Here is an 18526-nt window from a genome sequence, read left to right as displayed (position 1 = left end):
GAATCGGGCGTCTCAGCGAATCAGAAAACACATTCGGTCATTTTACAACATACACCTACATGTGATGTTCAGTAAAAATGTGTTAAGTCGCGAGTTTTGGAAGGGAGATTTGTGGCATGTCATGCGGGGCTTTGATCCCTCTGAACCCAACTCAACCCACTCACTCAAGACATGTGTGAAACAGTCCTACAGGTTCAAACGGTGGAGTGACGAGTATTGGTCGGTATTTTGTGTAAGATTACACTGGGTAACACACTTTTTTTGTTGAGTTAGGTCTGACAGCTGTTTTTAACTAATTTTTGGGTGCGGAATCCAAAACTGATCTCAGTTTTTCTCTATCACGTCAAGTTTTTGAACTATAGGATCCCCATTTTCTTAAAAAATATGAAAAATACTGTACTTAACAGATATGTGTGTGATAGTACTGACCTATTGGGAGCTGCACACACCTCTCACCGCACTGTCTCAATTGTGACTGCACAAACAAGTTGCCACGTAGCTGTAGATGAGTCTGATCGTAATCAGCTGGCAAGTCTTACTACAGCTAATCAGTGGAATTTTGCTTATCTGGAGGGTAAACTGTGGAGAAAAAACTTGACGTGCTAGAAAAAAACTGACTGCAATTTTGGAATCAGCATGCCAATTTCAGTTTTAATCAGCATAAAAATCTAACTCAACCCTAACCCTAACCCAGTGTAATAGACGGACAAATAGTGTGTTTGTTTGTTAATCCTAAATGCTTCCAGAAATGGTCTGGTTTGGTTTAGCGCAGGATTATTTCACAACCAAGACTACACTAATAAAAAACAGTTCCTATTCCATTCAAAACCCACTGAGCTGCATTTGTTCCACTTGATTTTTTCATAAAATATAAAAACTGCTTTTTGTCTTCTTCTTTTTTTTTGTTAATTTTCCTTCAAAAGTGAAACCTTTACATTGAAGCTTTGCCTCCTTTGCCGCATGCTGTGACACGCTCGGTATGTCTCTTCCTGATGGTGGGCGGTGTCAGTGTAAATGCAGACATCTCTCGATTCAACATTATATTTCCTGCAGGGATCCTCCAGCTGACAGCCTCCTCTCCTCTCACCGAACAACTGAAATGGCATTAAACGGTAAAACCGCAGTGGTGACCGGAGCAGCGCTGGGGATAGGGAGAGCAATAACGGAGATACTCCTGAAAAACGGTGCCAAGGTAAAGTTCTGCCTCCCTTAAGGAGCCCCAGGCTACACTGTCTGTGTGATGCTGTGGGTACCGGCGCGTTACAGCCTGTGTGCAGTTGCAAAATAGATGTTACATTTACTCAAATACTGTATTTAAATCCACCTTTGAGGTACTTGTAGGCTATTGTACTTGAGTGCTTCACCTTTAAACTTCCACTCCACTACATTTTTAGAGGAAAATATTGTACTTTTTACTCCATTTATTTGACAGCTATAGTTACTTGTTGTTTTCAGTGGTGGAAGAAGTGTTCAAATCGTGAACTTAAGTAAAAGCAGTAGTAATACCACAGTGTAAAAGTGTAAAGTGTCCATTACAAGATTTCATGTACTTAAACTATCAAAAGTAAAAGTACTCACAATGCAGAGTTGCTACTGTCAGTGTTAAACTGTGATATTATTGGATTATTATTATTGATGTGTTAATATGCAAGTTAATGTTGCTGTTGGTCAAGGTGGAGCTAATTTGAACTACTTCATATACAGCTGTGTAATTTCACGTGCAACGCATTTATTAAACTGATCGTGTGTTTTAAATCTTAATCTGAAAGCAACAAGTAACCACAGCTGTTAAATACATGTACAATATTTAGAGTAGAAGTATAAAGTAGCATGTAATAGTAGTACTGCCTTTGAAGGTGATGGAGACTCTTTAGAGCGTGAGAGCACTGTCGACACATTCATTAAAGGGTATTTGAGAGATGGTGTAAGACAACAGATATCACTTTGCAGTTTTTTGTCATTGAGGTGTTGAGCGTCTTAAAGGGACACTTTTACACATGCAGTTCAGTTTTCTGAACATTTAATTTAATCTGTCCACCCAAAACCAAACCCCTGGGGTACCTCTTTAAAGGCTTTTCCTACTATTAAGGTTTGTTCAGCTGCAATTTCTTCTTGCCATGTGGGTTTTTGGTAATGCCCCTGTCAATCAGCACTCCCTGATAAAACAAGTTCATGAAGGGAGCCCACTGGTTGGTGGAATGTGAATCTGCAGCTTCTTTGCATGGGACTTGCCTGTTATGTGCACCCCTTTTACATCAATAAGGGTAGATTAGATGAGATAAAATGAGCCTTTACTGATTCCCAGAGGGGGAATTCAGCTGTTGCAGCAGCACAAGGACAGAAATAAGTACAGATAAATAGATAAAAGAAATATAATTATAAATATATGAAATAGAAATAGAAACTATACAAGTTAAAATTACAAGGCAAGAAACTACATCCTCTAAAATGACCATACAGTTGAAACAACACCTCTCTGAAACAGTTTCAATTATAACCTTCATGAAGGTGGATTTTAATGCAGGACTGTTGTATTAGAGTGCATTAGTATTAGGTAGGTGTACCTAATAAACTGGCAGCTGAGTGTACATGTGATGGTTCTTCACCTGTACAGGTAGGCCTCCTGGATGTGAATGAAACTGAAGGAAATAATTTCATGGAAACCCTCGAGAAAGAGTACGGGCGGGAGAAAACTTTGTTCCTGGTCTGCAATGTTGAATCAGAGGAGCAGATCAAAGGTAACACACACACACACACACGAGAAAAACAAAGTACGGAAGTGAAGAGTGGAAAACAGCTGGACTCTCATTTACTGAAATAAACAATTCTAGAAACACATGAAGCTAATCAGTCCCACTCGCTGAGTTGTTTGTTACCAAAGGTTCCCGTCAGCAGATGTTTGTCAGAGACCAGGAAGCTGCCAGACTCAGGGACAATTTGTCTTGAATTAAGCCGATCAGATGGCATTTAATCACAGATTTGTTTGAGGTGTACAGTTACTTTAATTATACTTTAAGTGTGGGGACAGATTTGAAATGCTCATGTCAACAATAGAGAGAAGAAAAACACCCCGAGGCATTCAATGAAGGTTAAATTGTTCTGAACCGGATTGTTTGGAGAGATTGTTTGTTAATGTGTTGTACATTTATTTGGTGTATTTGTATATTTCATGTTATATGAAGAGCACAAGCTTTTTGTTGCTAATGCGTATAACAAAAAACGAGAACTTGATTGATGAAAATGGCGTCAGTTACTGCAAAAGATATGAACTATTAATCTCAAATAACTTGAAACAAACATAGTCAACATTTCAGAAAGTTATTATAGTTAATAATCATAATTTCATGTCAGTGAATTATGGCTGCAATTAAGGATTATTTTCATTACCAATAAGACTACAGATTATTTTCTCTATTAATCATTTATTTATCCATACGATGTCTGAAAGTAGTGAAATTCTCAGATTCTGGGGTGCAAATGTTCTTTTTATTTTTGTCTTTAAATAATGCGATTTAATTTTCAGGTGATGACTAATTGATTAAGTGACTAATCACTGCAGCTCTACAGTGAATGATGCCACACTAAACTGTCTAAGTAGGCCACACAACAGCTCAACTTAACTTAACTACCAACTGTCTTTTCCTCTTTCAAGCTGCATTTCAGAAAACCACAGAAACCTTCGGGGGAATAGACATCCTGTGCAACAATGCCGGCATCTTGAACGAAAGCGCGTGGGAGAAAACCGTCTCCATAAACCTTGTAAGAAGCAGAAAGAGTAACAAACTGCGTCTGGTTGGGATTATGCCCATGTACTCGCACCACTCCCACCAGGGAAATTACACCACAGCACATTATATTAGCAGTGTTTCATGAATTGCTGCTTTCACTACAGCAAGCAGAAACCCTTAAATTTCTTTCTTTTAAGCAGTTAGAGTGAAGAAATTATTTGGCAACCTAACAGTTAAATTTAGCGGCTTTTCACATTCAGCTTCCTCTGTTTCATTTCACCACATTTGGTACATTTGGACTTCCTGCAGCTGGATGGGAAAGCTGCCCGCACCAGAAACAGCTATAACTCTGTGTTGTAGGTGGGGGTCATCAGGGGGACTTACCTGGCTCTGGAGCACATGAGCAAGTTGAGTGGAGGTCGGGGAGGGGTCATCGTCAACACAGCATCCATGGCAGGTAAAGCCCACCATGTACTGCATATGTGTTTGTTTGTTTTTTCCCCAATAAAAGAAAACACCATTCTTTGTATTCCTTAAGACAACAATAGCACAGAGATGTGATTTGTGAGTTTATGCAGTTTGTTTTGTGTATTCAAAAATGTGCATCTCACGCGTGACCTCAATTTTCAAATCACCAATTTGGTAAACCTACCTGAAACACCACTGGACTCTGATTTCTGTGTTTCCCTCTTGGTGATATCTTGGCCCCATCCCCGCAAACCAATAGTAAGATTTAAACGTCACAGCACACAGATGGATAATGTGACATAACAATGACATTGTTGCAGGATTTTGAAGCCTAATATTGACCGACATAACCCACATCCTACAGGTATCGGCCCTCTAATAAGCTGTCCCGTCTATACAGCCACCAAGCACGGTGTGGTCGGCTTCACTCGAGCCATGGCGGTAAGGAAGGTTTTCCTACGATTAAAAATTCCAGAGAGATGAAGAAAACATCTGTGCACAAGAATTTACAGCTAAAATCGAAGAGTCAATTAATTTATTTTCCATGTACAGACAAACTCACGTAGGTGTGGCAATCATTGCAAATAACTTTATAACTTTTAGGTCCTGACATGTTCTGAATCACAAGCGAGCTAATGATCCACCAACTGTATTCAATTGTGTGAATACCTGGTTTGGCATAGTACAGGTTATTTAGGGGAATAAAAGATAATAAGATAATAATACAGGAGTGAGACAGATACACAGCTGTGCCTCCGAACAGTTGAAGCTTAATTGTATATGTGTGTGTGTGTGTGTGTATTACTAGGCTGCCTCCACCGCGTCAGGCTACGGCATACGGGTCAACGCCCTTTGCCCAAGTTTCGTCCAAACTGACCTCTTCACCGGCATTGCAGCCAAGCTGGGGCAACACGCCCACCTGGTTGATGCGACCAAACAACTAGTAGAAGTGATTGGGTTGATGACGTGAGTCTTTGCTCGTGTCCAATCTCACAGCATTTTGTTCTCTTCCTCCATTAAATCGTTTCTACTGTACTGTGACATCCTGTTACGCACGTTGAAGTACACAATCATGGCGACGTATTCACTGAGGTACCTGTTTTGTTTCAGTGTGTCTGAGGTGGCAGAGTGCGTCCTCGAGCTGGTGACGGATGAGACGAAGAACGGCGAGGCCCTCCTGTTGTTCCCTAAAACAAAGAAATACATGGAGTTTCCCTCTTTCTTCTAGCAGCTCGCGGCAACGACAGACCACAAGACCATCATACGGAACCAACCGTCAAGACTGAAGCTTGTTATCAAAACTGCAAACGTCTCTCGGTGCTTTAATGTGCGAAATAAGTCAAAGAAAAACTCTTGCTTTGCGCACAGCAGCTAAAATGTCTTCATGAGTAGTCAATTTCAGCATATTCCCCTTATTCCTTGTAGCAGTGTGCACTGGTAGAATTAAACATTCAACAAACAATCCTCATTTGGAATCCAGAAAATCCTGAATGTAATTTTGTGTAATGACGTTTGGGTGTCACTATTTAACTGGCAAATCATAGAGGGTCAGTTCATCCAAATAACTCCAGCCTGGTAATTTCTGTTTATAGATAATAAATGTATTCATACATACTGCTGTGGTTTGTTCAAATGTTTCTTTCTACAGCGAATAGCAAATCAGTGAATGGGAAAAAAGTATCTCAGACTTATTAAAGTATCAAAAGTAAAAGTACTCATGATGCAGAATAACCCCTGTCAGAGTTGTATCATCATATTATCAGGTTATTTGTATTTGATGTAATTATATATAAGCTGTACTTTAATGTTGTAGTTGGTTGCGGTGGAGCTGATTTTAACTACTTCATATACTGCTGAGTAGTTTCATCCGTAATAATGCATCATGTTTTACAAACTGGTCATGTTTCGTACATAAAAATTTCATCTGAAAGTAACAAGTAACTACAGTAAAAAATATAATATTCGCCTCTGAACTGTAATGGAGTGTCACGGCTCAATGCAAGATGCAGACGAAGCAGTCAGGCAGGACGATTTCAGAGATTTATTTATAAGAAAGGCTTACAGGCAGATGCTGGCAGGCAGGTTCAGGTTCGGGTTCAGGTTCAGGTTCAGGTATAGACAATAGATCTTACCAGTCGGACGCTGAATTACATTAAATCTGTCACACATATTTGACAGATGAAGATGATTTGGATGCAGCTGCTACTATAATAAACAGCAGAGCAGAACAGGAGATATTGTATAAGCTGATGTGTGCGTGATTGTCAATCTAATACAACAATTATAATAATAATGATAATAACAGTCCTGCAGTAACTCTTCCCTTCAAGAAGGTTATAATATTGAGTATTGTTTTAAAGAGGAGCTGATTCAACTGTATGATCAACATATCGACAACATATGAAGAAACAGCTGAACACGAGCATCAGGCATCAGTATGCACTTTTACCCACAATCCTTTGCATTTTGGGATTGTTTGTGTAACTGCAAATGACTGACAGAGAGATGGAGGGAAGATTACCAGGTTTTTAATCTATCTATACATTTTATAAACTATAAAAACCATGAAAGTCAGATCCAACAGATTATTTTTCAAAATGAATACAATCAATATTTTATCACCAGTCAGGGTGAGGCAGTCCATTGCAGTATGTTGCAATAAACAGCTATTATAACTTGTTGATTTCCTTTTCTTTCTACACTGCAGTCAGTTTTGATTACAGGGTTCAGTCAGAGGGCTTGGATCTGTGGTGGTGTTGTGGTTTGTCATGGTCAGGGCAATGCAGGAAATGTTATGTACTCCTTTCTGGTGGGTGTCACGATGAAGGCCTCTCCGTTCTTCGTCTCATCTGTCACCAGCTGGAGGATGCACTCGGCTACCTGAGACGTACTGAAACAAAAAAAGTACAGTGGTTTAACAGAGTGAGCATGTAAACAATGTCACACATAGACATGATAACGTACTTGTGTGTAACATAATGTGACTGCGGGGTCTATTATGTTTTCTTTTTTATTTACTCAGCGTCAGCAGAGTTGATGTTGAGCATGTGAGAAGAAACAGCAGACACTATGTGAACAGGAGGTGGACGCAGGGCCGGTGTGTCCCTTTAGGTGACCAGGACCGGAACACGAGGTACAGCAAACATGTATGTTAAAATAAACACTAAGGGAACTGGGGATTAGATTTTGGGGGTCTGTAAAGCCCAAAATAATGGGGCCCTGCCATTTAAAGGATAGGTTCACAATTTTTCAAGTATGTCTTAAAACAATAGTCTCATTCTCATATGAACATTGAAATAAGGTTTCATTCCATCTATATTCCAACTTGGACTCCTCAGCAGCAGCAGTGGGATGTTCCCTTAGCATTAGCAGTAACTTCATACAGCTCTAACAAGTGTAAAGAGAGCGAACAGTAAGCACTGAGGCTGTTATTGAAAGCGCTGGATTACATGTATGAATCCCTTGTGTTTAGGTAGGCAATCTGAATCGGGCGAGGGAATGGCGGACTCTGCCACCAGCAATAAAAACTACTATATAGAGCGATAATTACTGAATGTAAAAAATGTAGACCATAAATACTCAAAATGTCACGAAAATCGAAGGGATTATAACTTTAGAAAAAAAGACACTCACTTTAAAACCCCGTGTCTTTCTACTAATTTTTGGGTTGCATCAGCCAGGTGGGAAAATCGTCCCAATCTGTTTGTAATGTTGGAGAAGAGGTCAGTTTGGACAAAACTTGGGCAAAGGGCGTTGAACCGTATCCCGTAGCCTGAGGCGGTGGAGGCAGCCTGGTAAAAGAAGCAATGTTAAATACAAGTATTAAAAGGAAAAGAAAGTCAGCAGCTATTTTCTATTCTTTATCAGTGAACTTTATCGTAAGAAAACCTTCCTTACCGCCATGGCTCGAGTGAAGCCGACCACTCCGTACTTGGTGGCTGTATAGACGGGACAGCTGAGAAATGGGACAAGACCTGTAGGACGTGGGTTATATCAGTCAAAACCCTGACTAATACGAATTAACAAAACAACAAAAAAAGAATTGTAACGACATATAGTATAAGCCTGTGCACATTATATCAGAGAGGAAAGCGAGACCTGCGTTCAAACACCAGTAACGGTGTTCCCAGCTTGAAATCAAAAAGTCTGTGCCTTTGATTGATTGATTACAGTTGCATATTTCCAAATCTTTAAAATAAATATAAACAAGAGAGCGTAGAAAATATGTGAAATCACAGATGGAGTGAAAATTATAATACAAAAAAAAATTGCTGTTTGAGGCGATACAAAGAAAGTAGTAGTAAAAGTTTTTTTAAATGAAGACACTACAGTGCATCGTGGGCCGAACCTGCCACGGACGCTGTGTTGACGATGACCCCTCCCTGACCTCCTGTCAACTTGTTCATGTGCTCCAGAGCCAGGTAGGTCACCTTGACAACACCCACCTACATCACAGAATTGATATTTTGCCGTTGGTTTTTACAGCACAACACGTCTCTTTCTGTCCTAAATAAGTAATAACAATGAGTTAGCCTGAGAGCACATGGGGAAATGTGAGGGCCGAGGAGTTCTGCCAGGTAAGGAGGTGTTTATAGGTGTTTTAGTACAGGTTTTATAAATTCTTACAATGTTTATGGAGACAGATTTCTCCCACTCTATCTCATTCAAGATGCCGGCATTGTTGCACAGGATGTCTATTCTGCCGAAGGTTTCTACAGTTTTCTGGAAGGCAGCTTGAAAGCAGAAAATAAAACAGTTAGTTGTTGACTTGTTGCACATATTTTCTGTCATTCTGCTCTAGACCTTCAAACAACTTGTTAAAGTTTCATTACAGGAGACAAATATCACACTGGTCCTCACTAGTGACAAGAAGAGAACAATACATTATCTTTTATGTTTATAAATGTATTCGACTGAAACTGCCTCAGCTTAGATATTCACACATTTGCAACCACTGCTGATACCACACAAGTAAATATTAAACTTTGTTCCAGGAGTAAATGGAATGATGTGTCCTTGTCTGGAGATAAGATTGTTTTTTTTAAAAAAAAACCAAAACTGTTACCTTTAATCTGCTCCTCTGACACAACATCACAGGTCAGGAAGAGAGATCTCTCTTGTCCGTACTGTTTGTCCAGGGCTTCCTTCCAACTCCTCCCTGCAGCTTCATTCGTATCCAGGAGGGCTACCTGTACAGGTGAAGGTCTGTCAGAGAGCTGGATGGGACGTCTCCATTGTTTTCATGGCTGCTTTTTTGGAGTGTTTCTAGAGACGAGCTATAATGCAGTGCTGTCCAGTCTGGATTTATTTACTTTTATGGCTGGACTTTGCTTTAGTGCAACTGGATTTCCTATTGGCACAGATATATTCAAAAAGTAGTTGGTTTATCACTTTTATATGTCCAAAAAAGAAATACTACAGATACGTACTCCAACCCATACCTAAGCCATGATTAACTGCCAAACACACAAATACAGTGTGTGTAATGTTTTCAAAGGATATGATGCAAAGCAGAAAAGTATGAACTCTTGCTAAATGTTATTGTGCAGACGCTGTCCTTTAAATATACACATTTGTTACAAAACTGTTGGCTCTTTGCTTGTAATTTAACTTTAATGCTGCAAGGAGGAACAATAAACATACACAGGTACCCACGAGACTGCACAGTGCACACTCACAGTATGCTGGGCTATATTGCATAACAGACACACTTTACCTTGGCACCATTTTTCAGGAGTATCTCCGTTATTGCGTTCCCTATCCCCAGGGCTGCTCCGGTCACCACTGCGATTTTACCGTTTAATGCCATTTCAGTTGTTCAGTAAGAAGAGAGGAGGACGTCGTCTGGAGGATCCCTGCAGGAAATGTTGAATCGAGGGAAGTTAGTGTGCTTTTATATGGACACAGGAGAACACACCAAGCAATCCATAAACTACTGGCAAGGAGGGCACAACACTAGTTCAAAGATTAAACTGTATCAAGTTAAAAATAAACCAGGTAAAATATTTTCAGTTCTCCATTTACCTGTGAGTACTCTCATTTTATGCTTCTTTCAACTTCACTACAATTAAGAGGGAAATGTTCACTTCAATACATTTGTTACAATTATAGCTGTACTATAGCTGTACTTTTCAGATTAAATATTTTACATACAAAACATATGATCTGATTACGAAATATGATACATCAATATAGATTAAACTACTCAACAGTATATGTGGCAGGTAAATTATATCAGAAAAAACTGATTCCACTAAGCCAGCATTTCCATATTTCACAAACTCACAACAGCGCCACGATTCTATTGCCTCAATGATAGTGGACAAAATGGGGACTGCGATGACCTGCTACGGTTATTCCTCGTTAGTATAGTGGTAAGTATCCCCGCCTGTCACGCGGGAGACCGGGGTTCGATTCCCCGACGGGGAGACGCTTCTTTTTCTCTACAAATGGTGGATTACCCAGGAGGAATGCTTTGCTCCAACTGTGGCTCTGACCGCATCGCCAATTCCGTGGCTTGATGTTGCTATGGCCGGCTGTAATGTTCCCATTATCTGTGATTGTGACTGGCTGCCCATAACATATTTACATCAGCATTTGAACCTGTTTCAACATGACTGATGTTAATACCAATTTAAGATTGTCATTCAACCTGCTGTGGTAAACAGACTAGCAATTTATTCTTTAAACAGTGCAATATACACACATTGTTATTGTATATATATTTTTTTTTTCTTTTTTTTTTCTTATTTTTGTACATACTCTTATTTCTAAATTCATGCTACTTTCTACTCTTGAATGGGAGTACCGTACTGTATAATTTCCCCCGGGATCAATAAAGTATTTCTGATTCTGATTCTAAAGTCAACATTAAGTAGTTAATACAATGCATACTACCACAGCCTCAATCTAATTAGCTAGCTAATGGCAGACCTTTACATAGAGTAAACATTAAATAGTGTTGCAAAACTTTCACCTTAGCATACCAACTTCTATTAATCCAGTTTTGTATTAGCGCCCAACCTGCTACCAGACCCACAATCAGGCACTCACTCGCTTTGTGGTCACACAGCCTGTGGCTAAGTCCACAGCTGGAGCTCGACCCTGTTGGAAGTGAGGGGCTACAAAACAGATATATTGCATATCAACATGTTATCTATGTACTTCAAATTATAATTATATTGCTTTCAGATTACAAGTGTCATGTATTAGCTATCTGCCTATGTTCGGTTGCACATGAATATCAGAACAGAGATGTTGTGCTGCTGTCAAATCAATTACATCTTAAATAACAGTTAATTAAAAAAAACTAAAGAATGTTTCCGCCCGGTCTCGAACCGGGGACCTTTCGCGTGTTAGGCGAACGTGATAACCACTACACTACGGAAACTCACACTATAGAATACAAAGGGTCAGTTCATATAAAATACACATACAGCCTTAAAGAAAACGTACATGGGATTCAACAGGATATCAAGTTATGTGTCCACAGTGGCTAAACCTTGGGAAGAGAAAACAAATGGCCTAAATAAAGATTAAATGAAAAAAAAAGAGGTAATTGTTAAAGATAAAAGAGTAGATGTTGCGGAAAAGATTTCACATTTTGACTTTTGGCCCGAGAAGCTGTGTTGTTAGAAATGATGACTGCTTTCAAAAACAACGACTGTTTTGTTGAAGTAGGTGAGAGCTCCTGGTCCATCACTATAGCGGAGCTGCAGTCTACAGCAACGCTGTTCTCTGTTGTGTTGTCTGTACCGTTCGCGGCTATTTGTCTCCACCTAGTGGCTGACTCACATACACACATGCTGCTCACAATCTTGAAGTTACCTGTCCTCAAAAGTGTTTTTCACCTTTCAAATTTAACACCAACTGTGCGGAATCTAGTAATCTGTGCACCGTTTTCTACACAGGTATTTGAGTTTTAAGAGATTCTGGCAGCTAGACCCCTAACTAAAACTAAGAAAAGACAACATAATACACCCATTTTCACTGGCTTTTAGTATGGATGTTATGATCTTCTTTTTTGTATTTTTTTACGATATAAAATACTCTTATAATTGCGGATTAATAGTTTGTTTAGTGAGTTTACAATGATCTTATTGAAGGCCCATTTGTCTGCAGCACAGTATTCCAGCAGCCAACAGCATGCATATGAAATTTAGGTTGGGGATGAAAGTCTGTCTAATTTTTAGTGACCTTTGTCTACTTTTTGGTCCATCATTGAAAGTTGCATTATGACGTGAATCTTTTGTTTTTAATTTTACAGGCCTGAGATGTTTGCATAAACTGTGCCATCTCTTTTCAAATGTTTTTGTCTGAAATGTCTTTACTTCAGCACCTACTTCAATGTTATGTAATGTAATGTTCAATCTTATTTTCCCAAAGCGGGTATGTATGTTTTCAATAAGCCAGTGAGCAATTACGCATTTTCTTGTTGTAACCCAAAAATATGTTGTATTCATAGCCTACATGATCAATCACTGCCTCAAGAATTACATCGTTTGGATTATAGTTTAGAAAAATCTTTATTATTTACAGTATGAAATGACCTGCACCACCAAAGGTTTATTTGTGAAGTGAACTAAAAGTACACAAAATGCGGATGTATAATCAAATTTATGTTGGCCAAATTGTAGTTATAAAGACCTTCGAGACAAACAACTCAGTTTACAAACTGGTTCAAAGATCGTCCATAAAGAGCATCTAAGAGAGTAAGAGGTTTTATTTTTACCCTTTTCCCCACTGTCTGCCTGTCAGCTGCGCATGCGTATCACGGCGCCGCTAGTTGAAATAGAAATTATGGCCGTCGCGATGCAGACGGAGGATTTTCCGTACTTACCTTCGGGGCCAGCGGAGGGTATGGCTCGTTTATCTACTAATTGGACGTTTAACTTAAAATAACAATGCATCAGTGCACCCAGTCACTGCCGGGGCCAATTAAGCATAAAATCCCACTGTTGCCGTTAGCTTCCTGGAAGCTAGCGTTAGCCGGCATTGCAGTGTGAGCGGAGCGGGTATGCTAAGCTAAGCTAGCTGTAGCCGTTTCGGCTCCAAGGTCGACGAGAGCATGTCTGCATCCGATGTTACTTCGGACTGATTGTGAATCAATTCATGTGCCTGAGGGCCCGTGGAGGCTGAGGGAGGCATCTTTAGGTTTAGTTCAGCAGACAGGCGTGTTTTAGGCCATATGCGGGTCACACTTAGCTAACTATAAGCCGATTCTTACTTGTGTACTTGGCGTTAGTAACACATGCAAGACGCGTTACTTTTGAACTTTTGAATGGACGGCATTGTAGCTGAAGTTTGTGTGAATTGTCTGAAGGTAATTTTTTAAAGTAAACATGTCAAATATCTGTGTTTTTATATTTCTTGTACCTCTCAGTAGTGCTGTCGGCTTTGTTTGAGTGGACCACCGTTGCTAAGTGGTCGTGGAGCAAATCCCCCGTTTGCATACTTTTCATTTCAGTCCTTTTTTGTAACCTCCATTCCGCACTACTGATGTGATGCCGAAACAAATGGCAGAGCAAGAAACGCAGGCTTGTATAGCATCTGGTTAATCAGAATATCATGGTGTTTCCTTCCCTCATCTTAAACCTACATTACAGCTAAGTGACAGATTTGTTTTCAGAGTTTGTCAGACTTGTTGATATGTAGTTGAGCTGATTGAATAGTGGATGCCAAATCCTGCTTTGTTATCATAAACGCACATCCTATGAGAATCCCTCAAAAACTGTCTTATTGTTTATAGACCACATTTAAACAACAGGTGCCTTACATAGAAATTTAAAATATGAGATACATCACAAGTTATGTTTGTCACATGTCTTTGAGTTGATGCATGATGGAAATTATTCTTTTTGCCAAGTGTTAACCAGCGTACTTGCATGTATTGTTAACATGTGCACAAGTGTGTGTGGGGGGGGGGGGGGGGGGGCGTAAAACATTTACCAGGTAGGAATTACTCACAATGAGAAAGAAAGCTGTTTTTAAAAGGGGCTTGTTTTCAAAACCTCTAAAATAAATCTAATAGAGGATTTCAGAGCCATTGAAGTTTGACACTACTGCCTTATAAATGAACAGAGATGTTGTTTGGACTTTTGCCACAGATATTTTGTTATAATTACATTTTCCCAGAAGATGTAACCTGATTTGAAATCTCCTGTTTCTCCCTTTCCCCCCTGCAGTAAATAAGATGATAAAGGAGCACGGCGACCTGTTTTCTGACTCCCAGTGTAAAGTCTGCAGTGCTGTCCTAATTTCTGAGTCTCAGAAGTTAACTCATTATCAGGTCAGTGAGCCCACAGTCTGCTGCTGCTGTTTCAGTGTCAGGGGACTTATTTTTGACGGCGCTACTATGCTTAGTGATATGGGGGGGAAACTGCATAATTATTAGCTGGAAGGTATGATTTATTAAAGCACTTTACATCTCATTAACAGTTTTATTATTACTGTAAGAGCATTTCCGCATTAAGCTGGTTTGATAGGTAGTACTTATGAGGTACGATGAAATCACTGCTTTATTCTCAAGTTGTCTGACAACAGAAACAGAAAAATATATGTATGAAAATGAGTTAATCGTGATTTTGGGGTTATTAAATCACAGTGAGACCGAGCAGAGGTATTACCAGCTGAGACTCGGCAGACTAACCAGACTTTTGGTCGCACTGCTGACCAGATTGTGTCTGTGAAGCACATTTTAGTTTTTTTGCAGACTGAAAAGAGGACGAAGAAGGTTAAGATTAAACTGTTTTCCTGTTGTTGAGGCATTTCAGTGTGGACAGACATCTTTACGAATACGACCTGGAAACTCTAGTATAGACAAAACACTTTCACATGTAAACTGCGTTTTAAAACATAGCTGAGTGCTTAGTTTGAGTACTAAGGCTGAGGGTCATTATTCATATTAGTGCTTGTATGATACCTGATTAGTTTTGGTGCCGGTACCAACATTATGCTTTGTTTTGATACTTTACCTCTTTCGTCTATAAAATGTTAGCAACAAGGATAAGATTCCCATCTTAGAAGAGCTCAACGCGATGCCCTGAAATTGTTTATTTTATCTGAACAATAGTCAGAAAACAAAAGAAGATATTGGATTTATAATGATATGAAACAAAGAAAAGAAATCTTTGTATTTGAGAAGTTGTATCCATGACGTGTTTGACATTTATAGTAGATATCATAGTATGTCAGTAGTAGAAACTGTGATGAGACTGTGCAGCCATAATGAAGGTGTGTTCTGTTGTTCAGGACAGAATACAACATTTACCGTCCATTTGCCAAAGTCGCTGAAAAGCAGAAGCTGCTTCTTTCTCGTGTCACCAGTCAACATACAAATCAACTTTTCTTCTGTACTTATGGAAATAAGTTTGATGCAGTGGATTGGGGTGTTGATGTTTGTTCACGTTGTGATCACACTTGTGCTTGTCTTTTCAGAGCAAGAAACATGCCAACAAAGTGCGGCGTTATCTTTCCATCCAAAATGAGAAGGAGCCAGCGCTCAAAAAGCTGAAGTCATCGTCTGACAGTGTGAGTAAAAAGTGCTCAGTTAATGTAAGCTGAACCCCAACTGAACTCATGCCCTGAGTCACTTTACAACCAACCATGAATTGAAAATAACATTAAAAAATTTTTTTCATCTCGAGCAAACTGAGCAGTCGCATCTCCCAGGATGTCTTTCTGCTTGAGGTCTGTTTATATTAAGACTCTGAATGCCCGTGCTGCTATTTGCACCGTATTCGCCTGCAACCCACAGGACCTCTGAAGCCCTCTCACCAGCCTGCAGTCGACCGCCACTTCAGGCCGTCAAGTCAAGAAATCAAGTTTGAACGCTATTTAGTTTGAACGCAACCCACATAACCTATCCTTAAATATGTTGCGGCTGTGGTCACACCTGATTTCACTTCATTTCTTTGTGGAACGGGCCGAGACGGATTGGCTGCCTTGTTTGCTTCACGCACAGTCCGATCAGATTGAACTCTGGGACGTGAAATCTTGCATTATATCAGCAGCAGAGAAGGATGGATGCTAGGACAGTAATTGATTTTTGATTTAAAAAAATCCTTATGTGTACAGATCTTCATTGAAAATGAATAGATAGATAGAAAGCTAACCGAGGCGTGTATATTCAATTGCATTTTATCTTAAATATACATTACTGTGGAGATAAACAGGTGCATCTGTTAACTGCGTCTCACAGTTTCCCCAGATAAAGTCTGCTAGTGGACCTCTAGAGATTATGTTGTCCCAAATGCAAATTGAGCACACTGCGTCCTCTCGTTCTCTGGAGTTTGGATTCCCGACTTCAGCTCCCAAGAACGTTCGAACTTTGCATACTTTGTATTTAGAAAGGCCTGATGTTTCAGCAAACAGTGAATGGAAAAGTTTAGTTTTAGAGTAGAAATGCAGAGAACAGACGGACAGTGATAACATACAACTGATCCTTTCTTTTTAAATAGGACAAATGATGCCTCTTGAAGCCTTAAATGATTTATGTTGCTGTGTGTGTCTTTTGTCAGCAGGACTGTAACAACGGAGACACAGACCGGTCGAAGGTGTGTCATGTATGTAACATGACCTTCTCCTCTCCCGTGGTGGCCGAGTCTCACTACCAGGGCAAAGTTCACGCCAAGAACCTGAGGCTGAAAACTGTCGGCCCTCAGACCCCAGGTACGTACATTTGTTTTGTTTTTTTAATTAACATTGTCTTTTTCTAGTTTTGTGTATTGCTTTTGTCTTCTTACGATGTGAAAACCTGTTTTCCTTTTTTGTAAGTTGTTTTCAAAGGTGCTAAACAAATAGTTTGTAATTGTTTTTATTGTATCTCCTCTTCAGCAGTATCCTCCCAAACACCACCAACAGCTCCGCCGAAGAAGAAGCCTGCAGATGAGTCGAGCAGTGTGCCGACGACGGGCAGCAGCAACAACAACAACAACAACAACAACCCGGACCGTTTCTGCTCCATCTGCCAGGCATCCTTCAACAACCCGCTCATGGCCCAGCAGCACTACGTGGGCAAGAAGCACAGGAAACAGATGACCAAGCAGAAACTGATGGAGACGTATGGCCCCTCCACAGCACCAGGTCAGACCACAGAGCCAGGAGTTCATGTAGCCGTGATTACAGAGCCGCCATTTTAATGGCTCTACGAAAAGAGCTCATCACTCCCTTAAAAATGAGTAATTAATTATGCAGTAATTCAATTCTTTCTCTTCCTGTGTGGACAGATTCACTTATCTTCTCTCCTTTTCTGTGTGTCTACAGCTTCCACACTAAAGGGCTACCCATGCACTGTCTGCAACATTGAACTAAACTCTGTGGAGCAGTACCAGTCTCATATCAGTGGTGCCAAACATAAGAACCAGTAAGCACAAACACATCACTTTTTCTTTAGGGAGGTGAAAGAACTAAATATCTCTGTGTGAGAGGTGGTTATTTTGTTTTGTTTTGACCTAACCAATCAGGAGAGTGGAAAAACAAACATTAATGCCTCAAAATAATCTTAAAATGTGTTTGGGTTTTTTTAAGAGTGAAGAAATCAGGCCTGAACACTGCAGAGAACCAAGACGCAGCAGAACAATTGTATGTGGGCGACAACCAGTACGCCAGCGGAGACAACCAGTACACTACAGCAGACGACCAGTACGGCACAGCAGATGCGGATGACCAGTACACAGCCGGGGATAACCAGTACGCTCCTGAGGACACAGAGTACTCGGAGGAGTACCAGTTTACTTGAGGCTGGGCTTGTAGGGACTGCAGAGGCTTCATTCAGGACTTGGAATGACAAACAACAACCAGCCCCCTTTAACACATTAACATCAACCTCCATGGACCTTCAGCTCCCGCTGAGTCTCCTCTCAGTAGGTTTTCCCCTGGAACAGAGTCATCTAAACCACAGGCTTGGACCCTGGAACTCCCCAACGAGGGATTTTATCATTTTGGGTTCCCAACTGAAACTGTCAAATGTGTTTGTTTTTTTTATATTTATTTATTTATTAAGTTTTCTCCTCTGATGAAAGAAGCTTCTGATGTGTGGACAGGTGAAACGATGGTTAGCAGTTACACCCTTCAGTGTGGGTTCAGCAGCTGATATTTGTTCCCACAGTCTCCATAAAGCATGTCTTCAAGGATTCAACTGGCGTCTGCTTCTGTCACAAACTGACTGAAAACCATTCTCCGTATTAGTGTACGTTAGGGCATATAAACATGTCTTTCTACCAAACCCTTTATTCATGTCACAAGAGGAGCCGACATGTATACAAAAGGAGCCATTCAAGAACTTTTCCAAAGCAAAATGCAGTCTAAAATGTGCAAAATTAATATGAAAA

General features: G+C 40.1%; 3 protein-coding genes and 2 non-coding genes across 5 annotated transcripts; 3 read left to right on the top strand and 2 right to left on the bottom strand.

Annotated features, from left to right (window-relative positions):
* Positions 1-1061: 1061 nt before the first annotated feature.
* On the top strand, positions 1062-5810 carry LOC139295311 (15-hydroxyprostaglandin dehydrogenase [NAD(+)]-like). Its single transcript, XM_070917481.1, has 7 exons — positions 1062-1192; positions 2615-2738; positions 3653-3759; positions 4089-4185; positions 4561-4637; positions 5005-5162; positions 5307-5810. The coding sequence occupies exons 1-7, from the start codon at positions 1100-1102 to the stop codon at positions 5422-5424; spliced, it is 774 nt and encodes a 257-aa protein (XP_070773582.1). The 5' UTR covers positions 1062-1099; the 3' UTR covers positions 5425-5810.
* A 1158-nt stretch (positions 5811-6968) lies between these two features.
* Positions 6969-10017, bottom strand: LOC139295427 (15-hydroxyprostaglandin dehydrogenase [NAD(+)]-like). Its single transcript, XM_070917619.1, has 7 exons — positions 9913-10017; positions 9262-9385; positions 8823-8929; positions 8545-8641; positions 8094-8170; positions 7830-7987; positions 6969-7086 (listed from the first exon to the last, which is right to left on the bottom strand). The coding sequence occupies exons 1-7, from the start codon at positions 10003-10005 to the stop codon at positions 6969-6971; spliced, it is 774 nt and encodes a 257-aa protein (XP_070773720.1). The 5' UTR covers positions 10006-10017.
* Positions 10018-10553: 536 nt separating this feature from the next.
* On the top strand, positions 10554-10625 carry trnad-guc (transfer RNA aspartic acid (anticodon GUC)). Its single transcript has one exon. It is a non-coding gene; the product is annotated as a tRNA-Asp (tRNA).
* An 888-nt stretch (positions 10626-11513) lies between these two features.
* Positions 11514-11586, bottom strand: trnav-aac (transfer RNA valine (anticodon AAC)). The gene has a single exon. It is a non-coding gene; the product is annotated as a tRNA-Val (tRNA).
* Positions 11587-12959: 1373 nt separating this feature from the next.
* znf346 (zinc finger protein 346) lies at positions 12960-17953 on the top strand. Its single transcript, XM_070917787.1, has 7 exons — positions 12960-13053; positions 14381-14484; positions 15633-15725; positions 16718-16865; positions 17031-17279; positions 17460-17559; positions 17724-17953. The coding sequence occupies exons 1-7, from the start codon at positions 12960-12962 to the stop codon at positions 17932-17934; spliced, it is 999 nt and encodes a 332-aa protein (XP_070773888.1). The 3' UTR covers positions 17935-17953.
* The last annotated feature ends 573 nt before the right edge of the window (positions 17954-18526 follow it).

This window comes from Enoplosus armatus, chromosome 13, assembly GCF_043641665.1.
Source record: "Enoplosus armatus isolate fEnoArm2 chromosome 13, fEnoArm2.hap1, whole genome shotgun sequence".
In the NCBI taxonomy this organism is placed as follows: Eukaryota; Metazoa; Chordata; class Actinopteri; order Centrarchiformes; family Enoplosidae; genus Enoplosus; species Enoplosus armatus.
Note: the sequence above shows the minus strand (reverse complement) of the source record. Positions and strands in the feature narration are given on the sequence as shown.